At 45.6% G+C, this 13,347-nt stretch overlaps 1 protein-coding gene across 2 annotated transcripts; it reads right to left on the reverse strand.

The window, feature by feature from the left end:
- Positions 1-1,803: 1,803 nt before the first annotated feature.
- On the reverse strand, positions 1,804-11,573 carry PRPS1 (phosphoribosyl pyrophosphate synthetase 1). 2 transcript variants are annotated; one of them, XM_031056047.1, is made up of 7 exons: positions 11,289-11,573; positions 10,846-10,944; positions 9,054-9,178; positions 7,163-7,336; positions 6,206-6,365; positions 3,883-3,891; positions 1,804-3,688 (listed from the first exon to the last, which is right to left on the reverse strand). In XM_031056047.1, exons 1-7 carry the CDS (start codon positions 11,556-11,558, stop codon positions 3,575-3,577), a joined length of 951 nt encoding a protein of 316 aa, XP_030911907.1. In that variant the 5' UTR covers positions 11,559-11,573; the 3' UTR covers positions 1,804-3,574. The 2 variants fall into 2 exon arrangements, with proteins under 2 accessions (XP_030911907.1, XP_030911909.1); XM_031056049.1 differs by having other exon boundaries at positions 1,804-3,891.
- Between the last annotated feature and the right edge of the window lie 1,774 nt (positions 11,574-13,347).

A 13,347-nucleotide genomic window follows, 5' to 3' on the forward strand; every position in this document is an offset into this window, starting at 1 on the left:
TTCTCCTCTACAGGAAAGAGGCAGGTTTTCTCTGATCAGAGGTTTTTCTCAGCCTCCTGACCCATCTGCCTGCAGGGCACCACCATGACAGCTGCCAGGCTGAGCCACTCCACAGGGTGACAGCACTTTCCCCCATTTTCACCCCAGCCTCCTGCCACAACCCTTCACATCCATCAGGGCAGGAGCAGCACACTGGGGAAGGCAGCAGCAGACTGGGGCCATTGTGTCTTACAGGAGGGCTCATTCCTCCTGTGAATATTGCTGCAGCTCACAAAAGGGCTTGCTAACACCATTTTCCCCTTGCCCAACAGCAGCAAGACAAGGCGCTGCTTTCTTTAGATCACAGAAACACTGACTCCAGGAGACCTCCTTACATCAGAAAGGCAGGAGGGAGGTGCCAGCAAATTATTTTGAGGTGTGTCTCATTGTGCTTTTAACAGTGGACACATCCTGCTACCTGCAGGGCACACCTGGCAAGCTCAGCTCCCCCCCCCGTGCATTAGTTTCAGGTACCTGGGCAGGTAGGTGAGGCTGCTACAGGACTAGTGATTGATGTGTTCCTTGTTCTGGTGAATTAACAGGAGGCAGGCATGAGATGGCTACCAGCACCAATATCAGCATCCTCACAGCTGCAGCCACACTCTGGCTGTGCTGGTAGCAGAGGGAGCTGCTGGAGCCCTACCCTGCTCCTCCACACCTCCAACTGCAGGAGCACAGCAAATGACTCAGTTGAGATTTTCTCCTGGGAAATAACTTGTTTTGTACAGTAGTAACTCAGCTGTGAGGAAAGCCTAAGACACCCCACAGCTCACCTTCAGACTATGGTGAACTCTCCATCCCTTCTGATCTGAAGGCTTCAGAGCAGTGTAACTTTACACAGGTATGAGAACTCTCCCAAGGAGGTATCGCTCATCCTTTTTAAGAGCTACAATGTCATACAGCACATTAAGTCTGTGCCCTCTCCCAACTCAAATCCCTGGTTTTATTAAAGTAACTCAAAAAAAAACATTACTCACTAATAGCAATGGTCTCCTGTGTACAAATGGCTGTAAAGCTCTGTTCTGTTTTTTTATCAAAGGAAGGTGAAATCTGCTACATAATCCTGATGAGACCCACAGCACCCACCCTGCTATTTGGGGGAAAAAAACCCCACTTTTTTTACTTATTCAGTGGCCAGTACTGCTAGACATTTTAACAGATGGACAACAACTGTGATCCTCAGCAAATGCCTGCCTGAGGCCATGGTCATGTTCAATCTAGGCCTGGAGGTCTATTTGTAATGCCAAAGACCTTTCTCTAGACCTGCCATCTCATCCTTCTGACTTCATACTTCCCCATGTGCAACACAATGAGAAAGGATCAGGGTTTAGTCAGAACAAGTGCTCCTCAGGACATAATCCTACTGTGTCTGATCATCAGCTTTGTGCAAGACACTTACAAATTCTTCATTTGTACTTGTTAAAATATTCAAGCTTCCCCTACCTGAACATGATGGGAATGAATTTGCTCAGATACATAATTGAACAGTACTAGAGAATCTGCACTGCCACCTCTAACAATTAAGTCCAGGAAATCAAACACGGACAAAAGGAATTACTCAATGCTTGGTCCTATGCTTTTCCTTCCATGCAACGTGAGCAGAGCTAAGCTGAACCTCACAGCTGGCCACATGCACAAGGGTTAAACCAGATGACCTTCCAAGGTCCCTTCTAAATAAAAGTACTTGATTATCTACCTTTAAAATGACCCAACTCAGAAGATTCATGTCACTTAAGATGTTTAGAAGTATTTACAGGCAGAGGCCATGGTTTTTAAATAAAAGTTTAATTCCTTCATCAGGTCTTAACTTTAAACACAAATGCTGCTGAAAATCCTCCCCGCACTGCTCTGATGTCCTGGCCTTTGGCTCTCAGAGCAGCAGCAGGATGGCAGCAGGGGCTCCCATACAGGAGGTGGGATCACAGACTCTCAGGAGAGCTCAGTGCAGGATGCAAAGCAAAGAAGCAAGAGATGCACAGTTTCCAGACAAACACCAATTCTTATACAAAAAGAAAAGCTCTACACTAATAGAAGTGTTAATGTTGCCACAGGACAGGAGTTTAGGAAGGGAGAGAAGTCTTCAGTAAAAGGCACAACTAAAGAAGTACTTCCCTAGATTTTAACCACATCTTTCAGTTAGTTCCACTTATACCCCAGCCCCCAGCCTCTCAAAGCCATGCTGGTTACTGTAGAAAGTCATTTCAAGTTCCTTCTTTTCCCTTTTTCCCTTCCTCCAGCTCAAAAACAAATAAAAAAAGGAGTGCTTATTAAAAAAAAAAAAAAAACAAAACCCAAAACAAAAGAAAACCAGAAAAAACCAGTTTGGTCTATAAACCGTAGGAGTTCAAGAGAGACTTAGCAGTTTACCTCACGATTGTCTGGTACATTTTCAAAGTATTCAAGTTTCAGATGATACTTATTACATCCAAGAGCCTCAGCCAGCTCTAGTTTTGGTATTTTTCTTTCAGGCACTTTGTGGCCTGTCAGGTTGGTGTTAAATCTGCAGTTCTCCCAGTATTATGTATCACCAGCCTCTTCAACCCATTGCCATAAACACTCCTGGGAAGCATCAGACCCACTCCAAGGGCTCCTTCAGGTTTTGTTGTCCTGCAACCTGCAGTGCTCCTTGGCTTAAGGTATTTTGCAAGAAGCAAGGCTTTCAAAGAAAGGCAGACAGTGAGCAGGACAATGTGTCAGTAACTTCCAGGCTAACAGGACTGTAACAGGCATTGAGTGAGAGGCTGAGCCAGCTGGACACAAAGCTGTTGTGTTTCAGGTCACCCCAGCATCTGAGCAGGCACTTGCTAGATGCAACAACCTTGCTGCTGTTGGACAGAGGCTCTGTTTACTACTGTACTGGTAAAAAAAGAGTTGGGGGTTGCACAGCAGGTCAAGGTGCAGCTGCAGCACATGACAGCAGTGCTCTAGTTAGCTAGCAAGGCTAACAGGAAGCTGTGAAACTGAGAAGCTGGTTTTAGCCTGCACTAGAAACCAAAGCACACAACCACCACAAGGTGTCTATGTCAGAGCTTTGGGAAAAGAACACTTGTCCAGGATGCACCTTCCCCACTAAACTAGCACAGCACTGCGCAGACTCTGCTCTCACCCTCACTTTGCTGTGTAGTGCACTAAAGGGCATTTAATTTCATCAACAATTAAGAGAAATTCAAGTTTGCAAGCTACACTGATCTCCTTTTATGGGAGGAAGCTGTAGCAGAACTACTCCCATGGTGTCTCCCAGGGCTTCACAAGGGTCAAGCTTGGCCAAGACACAAGCCTTCCCCACCACTCTCCAAGGGCTGTGTCAGGTACAGAGTGGTAAGACAGCCAGCAGTCTCTTGGGCTCTTGCTGCAGATCCAGATCAACATGTCCTAGGGAGCTCTACTTCCCAAACAATTTAGGATGCACATGCCAGATCATCTAACCCTGCCCACAGACAAACCCTCTCCCTCCCCCCCTCAAAATAATTGTGGCAATTAGCCATGTGTCAGTCCTGCTCTCCACAGACCTGCAGAATTGAGTCAGTGCTACTGATCAGCTCCATGCACAGGGGTGCTGGTGGAGTTGGCTGTTATAAAGATGAGCTTTCCCCCTCCAGCCTCCCAGTGTTGGGAACAGAGCCAGTAAAGCCTGACTTAAGCAGGAGATGTGGAGAACTGCACTGGAACAAGCAGAGTCTTCTACTGAACTTTACAACAAGCTGAACAACTTTTGGTTTTAAAAAAAAAAGCCATACAAGCAGCAGCTGACATCTGTTGTTATAAAGGGACATGGCTGAATAGGTAGGAAACAGATTCCCCATTATGAGTCCTCCTGATGGCCTCTGCAAGGATCATGGAGATGTCAATCACCTGGAAGGGAAGAAAGATACATCAGTGCCATTGAGAAAAGGCATCAAGCCTGAAAGAACTGCTGGGAAGTCAGGGACAACCTAAAGAATAAACTCATCAACCACATTTTAACATGCCAGATGCAGATAAATTACTTCTACACAGGATTAGGATTTAATTACATCTAAGCCTGAAGATACCCCACAAATAGCACTACAAATATTCTAGTTGGTCTGTCAGAGTTAAAGTCTACTGTTGCCTTGCTTTGCTCAGACTCCCCAGGCTCAATCTGTTCACCACAGGACTCTCTTATTCACTTTGTGCAGAGAAGTTTGGGCAGTCTAAATCAAGATGAAATCGCTTCCCTTGAGCCAAGAGGTTTTACCACTGCTGCCAGCAGTCTGAGAGATGAAGCTGCTGCGCTGCAGCTCAGCTCCTGGGTGCTGTGCTGGCTCCATCTGGTGGGGTCAGAAAGGTAGCAGGAGGGAAAGCTGAGTCTCAGCCAATTCCCAGCTCTGAATCCCCACAGCTAAAGCATTTCAATATATGTAGTCTAGTAAGAATCACTATATTCATGGTGCATTAAGGAAATCAAGTGAAAATTGTATTTTTTATCTTTTAGATAGTTTGTCTCTGAAGGGAAGAAAAACTGAACAAGCTGCAGAGTAAAGCCTGAGACTTGTGACAAATCCTTTACCTCTGTGCTCTTCAACATCAGACACCAGTGTGTAAATGTGAGGTATTAAAGGAGAGTCTGGAAAACTGCTCCACTGCAATCTTTGGCTACAGCTACTTACACAGAGGTTGCCAGTTTAACATTTTGCCTACATCAGCTGCTGTGTGGAGCCTAGAAACAAGGTGAAGCACCAGAAATGTTTTAGAGGCTGCAGAAGTATCATTCAGAAATTACTGCTGAAAGAAATGCAACCCAACAGCAGCTTGCAATCGGCTTACAACATATTTCCAAAAGCAGCTTAAAAATGACTGCAGCTTCTACGAGTTCACCTCCCCTCTCACCAGCAGCCCAGCAGTGGGGAAGCCTCTACACCCACACCACAGTACTGGCTGAGGGTGAGCAGTGCCAGAACTTCTCCACATGCTTGTGTCCTAGCTATTGGTGCTGTGAAGCCAAGGCCCTTCTGGAATTAAATCTAGCAAAGGACGTCAGGGACAACAAGAATGTTTGCCTTTTGTTATTGATGTATTTGGAAAACCCTAAGAATAATGTGGGCCTGTTCCTAAAGGGAAGGGGGACCCTGGTGGCAGAGGATGCAGAGAAGGCAGTTAGTGAGCACCTTCTTTGCATCAGTCTGCACTGACAAGCAGGAGACCTGGGTAAGGGAATGCTGGAAGGAAGTCTCTTCCTTTGGGAGGACTGGGTTAGAGGACACTTGGGCAAACTTGATATCCACAAGTCCATGGGCTCTGATGGGATATATTCATGAGTACTGAGAGAGCTGGGAGACATCACAGCCAGGCACTCATGATCAGCTTTGAAAGGTCCTGCAGATCAGCAGAGATGCCTGAGGACTGGGAGAAAGCAAATATAACTCAGAACTACTGGCCAGTCAGCCCGAGCAGGTGACAGAGCACTTCATCAATCCCAGGGCAGGCGACAGAGCACTTCGTTCTGGAGGCCATCTCTGTGCACATGGGTGACAAGAACATGATCAGGAACAGTCAGCATGGATTCACCAAGGCAAATCATGCTTCACCAACCTGATCACCTATGAGGAAGCAACTACCTGCATGGGTGAGGGGAGAACAGTGGATATTGTCAACTTCAGCAAAGATTCTGACACTGTCTGTCATGAAATCCTCACAGGCAAAACTCAGAAGTGTACACTGGATGAGTGGATTGAGAACTGGCTGAACAGCAGATTCTGGGGCTCATTATCAGCTTTTAGTTTTCACATGGATGGCAGAGGCTGAGCCTAAAGTGACAGATACACAACAAAGCTGTCAGCACCAACATCAGAAGCTCCTGTCTACCTCCGTTTCAGCATTGCACATCAGCACATCACTCCTCCAAAGGGCACACATCCAACTACTTGCCTACATCGTGGCCCCATTAAATCAGACACCTGATCTAGGTAAAACAAGCCCTGAAAAAAAATCCTTTATGAACTGTTTGAGATGAGCTGCAACAGAAGCTGCTTTATATCAGTGTAACATGTCTGCTACCCCACAGCAATAGGGCCAAGAGAACAAGGCAATACTAATGACAGTACCAACATAATCAGGCACCACTACACAGTATTGTGGGATTTTCACCCCCAACAGGTGAACAGACAAGGCTACCACCCCCCAGGAGTGACAGAAAATAGATGCTCACCTGGATTTTAGGGCACTGCTTCATCTTGTCCTCCTGGGGTATTGTGTTTGTGACTACAACTGCCTCAAAACAGGCATTGTTGATGCGGGAAATTGCTGGCCCAGAAAAGATCCCATGAGTTAAGATGGCATAAACTTTGGTGGCTCCAGCTGACACAAGCCTGCAAGGGGGAGGTAAAGGAGAAGGATGAGTAATTCTCAGCAAGTATTAAGCTGACATAAGAGCAGAGCACATGGTAAGCATGACTGGAGAGACCACCATGTGCTAGGAACAGGTTACCTTTGATTCCCCCACTTTACTGATTTGGGGGAAAAAAACAGTCTTACAAGTACCATGAAATCCACTACAGGCAAAGCACACACTGAAAAAACCCCTTTGTTCTTAGCTCTGGAATATTTGGAACAGATCATACAAATGACCTTCTGTAATTTTTGCTTACACAAGGTAGCAGATATTTAATACTGTGTTAATACTTTAATACTGTATTTAATAAAGTATGAAATACTGTGCTGATTTTTTATACTGTATTTTACAGTTAATATGTTGCTGCTTCTAGTGTAAAAGGCATGAATGATATCAAAGTTTGAAGAGCTTATTTCTAATACAAAACCAGCTGATGGACCAGACAACACTTAGTTCTACCTGGCATGGTCAGTGATGGTCCATTTTCAATGCAGGGAAAAAAAGAGACACTATGGTCTTCTACCTATTCCCACTAAAAGGACTTTTATTATTCTTTTTTCCTTATTTTGTTATGACATGAATAATCAAGAAACTACATGAGCCTACTCCAAGAAATTTTACTGTGTTTTTTCCCTGATTTTGTATGACATGAATAATCAAGAAACTGCACGAGCCCTGTGAAACTTGTCATGCAAATAATCTGCTTAACCCATAACACGGTGCTCCCTAAGAGCAGGTTCCTGGGTTAGGAGGGCAGCAGCCAGCCCCACTCACTTGTCTGCAGCGTGGCAGATGGTGCCACACGTGTCTGCCATGTCATCCACCAGGATGGCCACTCTGTCCTTGACGTCCCCCACCAGCACCATGCGATCCACCTCGTTGGCCTTCTTGCGCTCCTTGTGGATGAGGGCAAAGTCTACGTTCAACCGATCTGCAATGGAGGTCACTCTGAGGAGAGAACAGTTCCCAAACAACACTTAACTCACACAGCAGCTTCGGGCAAAGCTCTTTCAATATCAAACACATTGCACTAAGAGGAGCTGTCACCACATCTGCTACTGCTCCCAAGCAATTAATAGAAGGCACTCTGCCACCTTAGTTTCCCTTCGAGCAGCTAAACTGCAACCTCTAATCTCTCTCAGTGACTGCAAATAGATCTCATCTTTCATCATGACCACTGTAAACTAATTTGCATTTAAGCTGAAAACAAATCTTAACCAGCAAGGTCAGCAAACTTGAAGCGATCCAAACACTTGGAAAGTTGTCATCATTGTAACACTACACTGGAAAGGCTTAAGTTGTGCTATGACAGGGCTTTACTGTCACTCCTGTGAGCACTCAATCATCATGCACACAAGCACTGGCACAGATGGTGGCAGGATTACATATCCAGGAAATTCAAATACACCACCTCACATTTATTTCCATTAAAGTGACTGCAGAGCAACCTTACTAGAGGGATCTTAACTTTATATATTGATACTGATGAACAGTAAAGAGTTTAAAAGTGGAAGGAATAGAACACACATGCCCCCAAGAAACTCTTCACTTGAGGTAAGTAGACTCTTAGCCCCACTAGATCAGACTTATCATCCTGGTGGTCCTACACAGACTGTTAAACTAAACTGAAGTATTTGGCTTTGCATATCTCCATAAAATACTGCACCAGCCAAGATCGGCACATTTCAATATAAGAGGCTTTTGAGCAGATTTTTAGAAGAGTCAGATTATATCTGGCTGGTTTGGCACTTCATATACTGTGTTATGCAACAAGCTACAGAAATAGCTGAATGTACAGGAGGTCTTGCCCAATCCATGGACCACAGCAAAGCTACAGAAGACATACAGTGACCTCCACCGTGTCTCTTGGCTGCCTGTAACACATCACTTCAAACATTCTGAGGCATGTGAATCACATCAGCACCCACCAACATTTTGGTGTGACAGGCCTGGATTAAAGAATACATCTGTGTCCCTCTACTGTTCACATGTAGCCCTCAGACAGAAGCATCAAGGAACAGCCTAGTTTCTCCCAAAAAGCCACTGAGAACATTCTGGGCTGCCCACAAACTGGCATGTTTGTCTGCAGGGAGATGGGAGATTGTAAGGCTATCAAAATAGAAATGTGCTATAGCATATGCTGCTGCTTTTTGGAAAGGAACCATCTATCTTCCTTGTTCTCAGGGAAGATGAAGAGAGGGAGCAGGCTTAAATCACAGCTAGATATTCAAATCCAAGGTAATAAAGTAAGAAAATACCCCACAGACCAAGTTTAATTCTGCAAAGAAAGCAGCCTGGATAAAAATGTATCATTAATCATCAGCAGTAAGCTAGCCTTGGCATAGGGGTGCAAGCAACACTATTTCCTCCTTCAGTTGGCATAAACACCCTTGTACAAATTGGTTTACTCCAAGGGAGGTAGCTGTTGTGCAATTCCTACCTATGCAGCTGTGATTCTAGAAGCTATTAAACGTTCCATGTAGCCCAAGAAACCTTCTAAACATTCCCTAGGAAGAATATCTGACCACTCTTCACCAGCTGTCCCAGACTGTGTGAGAGAAGGCAGACTGAAAGAAGGAACATGTTTTAAAAATAGTCACAAGTATTCTTAGGAATTGAAGTAGACACAGAAGCAGCATCTCAAGCTACCTGTCTGACAGCTCACCTCTTGGCTCCACCAGCATCTGGTGAAACAATGGTGCAGTTCTTCCACTCTGGAATATTCTCTTTGATCCATTTCAGTACAGCAGGCTCAGCATATAAATTATCAACAGGGATGTCAAAAAAACCCTGCAAGGAAGATAACAGGAACAGATATAGCTGAAAGCCCCATTCCAGAAACAGTTGTAGGAAGCCTTCTGTATCATCAGGCATGCAGTCATCACCTTTCCACAGCTTTCAGCTTTCCTTTTTACTTCCCTTGATGTAAGGGCAGTAGTCTTTGGGATACACAGTATAGTAATGTAAGAAGTCTTCAGAGCCAGAAATAGTTCAGCAGCATAAATAACACTTTATATTTAACACCTCCACAAAATGAAACTAGTTCTGTCCTGGGGGCTGCAGAAAGCCTGCAGCAAACGCACTCATTTCCAGAGCAGCTGGCTGCCTGTTTACAGTCAGTCTTTAAAGCTCATTACCCAAACTGTTCACATCTACAAAACAGGCTTGAGTAATATCTGTCGTTAAAGTAATGCAGCTGGTTCCATAACTTTACAGTGACCCTGCAGACTTCTGCAAATCTTATAGGTCACCAAATGCCAGAAGTTAACCCTGGAGAAAACAGGCAGGAGAGTGAGGGGCAGCTACTCCTGAGGAATGCATCAAGGTACAGGGTAACAGACCCTTCTCACCATCATTGCTTCTGTGCTCAGCAACACAGCAGCTCCAGGAACCAGGCTGAAACCAGCCAGCTGCTGGAAGCACATGTGCACAAATGATCCCATTAAATCCCATCACTGCTGCTGGTGCAAGGTCAGCCCTTTCAGTCACACCAATTCCAAGCCCTGTAGGAAGAGGGGACCCCCTTGGGCTCAGTTATTTCATGCTCTTTCTGAGAGCCTTCTCAGCTGTGCCCCTACAGATTTTTTTCATCTGAGACAGTATTTCTGGGCAAATCATACTGAAGTGTGAATGACTGCACTTCCTAGTGTTAAAACAACAGCCAGCCCACTTACTTCAGCAGGCAGTAGCTACCTTACCCTGTGCAGCAATACAACAGACATCCTTCCCTCTGCCACGCCCCTCTCAGCAGCGCTGAGTTGGTTTCTTGGTCCTAAGCACTTGCTCAAGGTAGAGAAAAACAAAATCAAACTGAGCTTGCAGTCTCTCCTCTCCCTGGAAAGCACTCCTGCCAGCTTTCTTACACAGCCCAAATCAAGACTTCAGTTGCTCTGTGAGATATTTTGTTCATAAGCCAACAAAGCCTATGAATGATTTTCAATTCACTGCCAGCTTGGGAGAGAACCAAGGCCAGCCTGTGTGGGAGGGTGGCACTGAATGAATCCCACAAGTGTGACTGCCCATCTTGCCAGAGGCAGGCTATCAGATCACTGTCCTGGTCAGCTAAACCCACAAATGCAGCTGTGCCAGGACACCTGAGGGCAGAACTAACTGCTCACCTCTCCAAGACAACACACAAAGTATCAGAAACACTGCTCAGAATTTAAAGACACTCTCCATCTCACATTCCTCCAAGGTCTAGTGAAGAACAGAGTCACTGTGTGGCAACAAAGCTGTAGTGATCCTTTACTAGCTCATTTACACAAACTCAGTCTGATGAAGAACAACTGTACTTTCATTTACAGGTTAACCTGTTACCCACCTCCCCCATGCAGTCCCAAATTCCCAAGTCTTGATCACTGCAGTATCTCCAAAAAGCAGATGACTGGAAAGGTTGCAAAGCAGCCAAGAGGCTCCGACTGGAACTAGTTAAGCCCCTTCCTGATTTTTGTTCCTACCTGAATCTGAGATGCATGCAGGTCCATGGTGATGATGTGATCTGCACCTGCCACAGACAGCATGTTTGCAACCAGCTTGGCAGAGATTGGAGCTCGACTCTGGTACATGAGAAAAAAAAGACAGTATAAGACAAGTTCAACTCCTTCATCAAGATGTCAGCCTTCTGCTTCCAGGCAGTGATTCACAAGCAGTTACTAAAAGGAGCACTCATTAACATTGCATCTTCTCATCAGCTAGTGATTAGACTTTAGTGTATTTTCAAGAAGAACTAGATCTTTATGAGAAGATCATTTTGCAGTTCAATGTTCTGAAGTTTAACAAACTGAAGAGAGGTTAGATATTCAGAGGAGGCGACAAAACTTCATTTAAATCCTCTCCAGCTGTCAGGACTTTCAAGGTGTGCCTTTAACTTCCCTGCAGAAACCTTTCCCACATCCCTTACCTTGTCCTTCTTGTCCTGCCGGGCATAAGGGAAGCAGGGGATGACAGCTGTGACTCTGCTGGCTGAGGCAATCTTGCAGGCATTTATCATGATGAGGAGCTCCATCAGATTGTCATTGATTTCCCCACAGCCACTCTGCACAATGTAGACATCCTCCCCACGAACACTCTCGCCTATTTCCACGCTGGAAACATCAGAAGAGAGTTGGAGCCAAACACAAATTAAAGCACAGCCATTACCTGTGCCTGCAGAGCAACCAAGGCCCTGCATCCCCAAGGTCCTGTGGGTGACAGTGCCATATAATCAAGGCTGTTGAACAGGAACACTGCTGTTTATTTGCTCAGTGGCTATTTTACAGCACTCACTCATCAGATTTAATGGTCTAGCCAGTAAGGCTAAAAGCACTCACCTGTACTCTTGATCTCAACACAAGCTGAGCATGTAAACACCCCAGAGCAGGCCTTGTTCCCCTGCAATCACAAGCACAGCCACCTCTAAAAGCAGCAGTGCACAAAGGAGCAAGGACCCTGGCCAGCCACCAGCCAGAGTGGGGTCAAACTGCTACCAGAGCAACACTGCAGCCAATTATCACATTGAGACTCATAACAGCCATTGGGGGCTCCAGCAGAGGAGCACTCCAGCCTTTCACTCTGGAAAGGCTTCTGGGGTTAATTTTCTCCTGGATGCAGTGCACACTAATCCCTGCTGATGAAGGGCCTGAACACAAGCCAAAGGTCCTGTTTGCCAGCAGCAAAATGCCAGCTCCAGTGCATGTATGGAGACACCTACACCAGAAAGAGTGGGAAAGAAACCACTTCAGTTATAGAGCCCCTCAGGGTAGAGCTCTAATTCTAATATTTCCTTCCCTGACCTTTCTGATCTCTTCTTCTAACTTTTTTTGATGACTGTTATCTATTTATATCTTACTGCTCAATATCCATCAGCGAGCTGCTGTCATCTTTACTGCCCCCTGACTTACAGGATGCATCCATCTCTCATGGAGAGCTTCTGTCAATGAGAACTCTGCTGGGGAACTGTCTAATTATCAGCAGTTAGCATCAGTGTCATCTCCACTATTGGGGTGATTTAAGATGTTTATGGTACAAAAAAGTCTATGAATTGCTCTGTTGAAACAATTTTGGGGAAGTACCTGCTGCCAGTTTATTGGGTAAATAAGATGTTTTTTAAGTCTCCAAGTCACATTACCTGCTGACATGGGAACCTGCTGGCCAGCCAGCTAGATAGGTAAGAGCAGGTAATAAAGAACAATGAGAACAGTGCAAGGGCTGTAAATCAAACAGAACTTTTTATAACTCCTCTACAACTCTCTGTACTACCTCTGAGGTTTCACAATCGATATCCATGGTAAGAGAACCATAATACTGTATGTCACATGTACATCCTGGATTTTCGTGGAAAAATTCTGCTTCCAGAAGGAGTGGGTTGGAGCAATCAAGGTTCTTTATATTATACTCTGTGGTGTATACATGGTTAGTGTATTCTCTAAAGCAAGCTTAATGAGCTCTGAACAAGTTTAAACCTCTTTTTTAGCTTTACGTAGGATGGCAGCAAGATTTTTAAAGCATAGCTACATAAAACAAGGCGAACATTAGGTTTCAAAGCTGGAGGGAAACAGTCTGCGTGACTGCAAATGCACCGTGGGATGCACGGAGGTGTGAGCCTCCTCTCTCTCCTTAAGAACTCCAGCAATACTTTCTAAGACTCTGAAGCTCTTCAGCGAAGTTTAAAGGCACCAGCTACACGCTAAACACAAAATTACCAAGCCTCAAGTCATCAGAGTCTAGATTTAAGCATGAAAAAGCCTGATCGGTGTAGGTGTAACTCCGAGATGTGCCGTCCCATCAGCTCGCGGCTTCGGGGTGGAGGGGGTAAGGTCCGGGTGGCGAACTGCACTGCTCTAGCACTGGCCACAGCGGCCAGGTCACACAAACCCTGCAAGCTCAGGAGCCCCGCGCGGCCCCGGGCGCTAAGGGAGCCCCAGAGGGGGCGGTGGAAGCCCCAAAGGCGGCGGCGGGGGGGAGCCCGCGTGGGGCCCGCG

The sequence above is a fragment of the Geospiza fortis genome, unplaced genomic scaffold (genome assembly GCF_000277835.1).
Source record: "Geospiza fortis unplaced genomic scaffold, GeoFor_1.0 scaffold157, whole genome shotgun sequence".
NCBI lineage: Eukaryota > Metazoa > Chordata > Aves > Passeriformes > Thraupidae > Geospiza > Geospiza fortis.

Excerpts from the sequence above, each read along its gene's own strand:
- PRPS1 (XM_031056047.1), bottom strand. The coding sequence starts at position 11,558 with ATGCAGGGCCTTGGTTGCTCTGCAGGCACAGGTAATGGCTGTGCTTTA. Across the intron at positions 9,179-10,845 it reads TGCATGCATCTCAGATTCAG|GGTTTTTTTGACATCCCTGT; the intron begins GTAGGAACAAAA and ends TCTTCCTTGCAG. Across the intron at positions 7,337-9,053 it reads GATGCTGGTGGAGCCAAGAG|AGTGACCTCCATTGCAGATC; the intron begins GTGAGCTGTCAG and ends TTCTCTCCTCAG.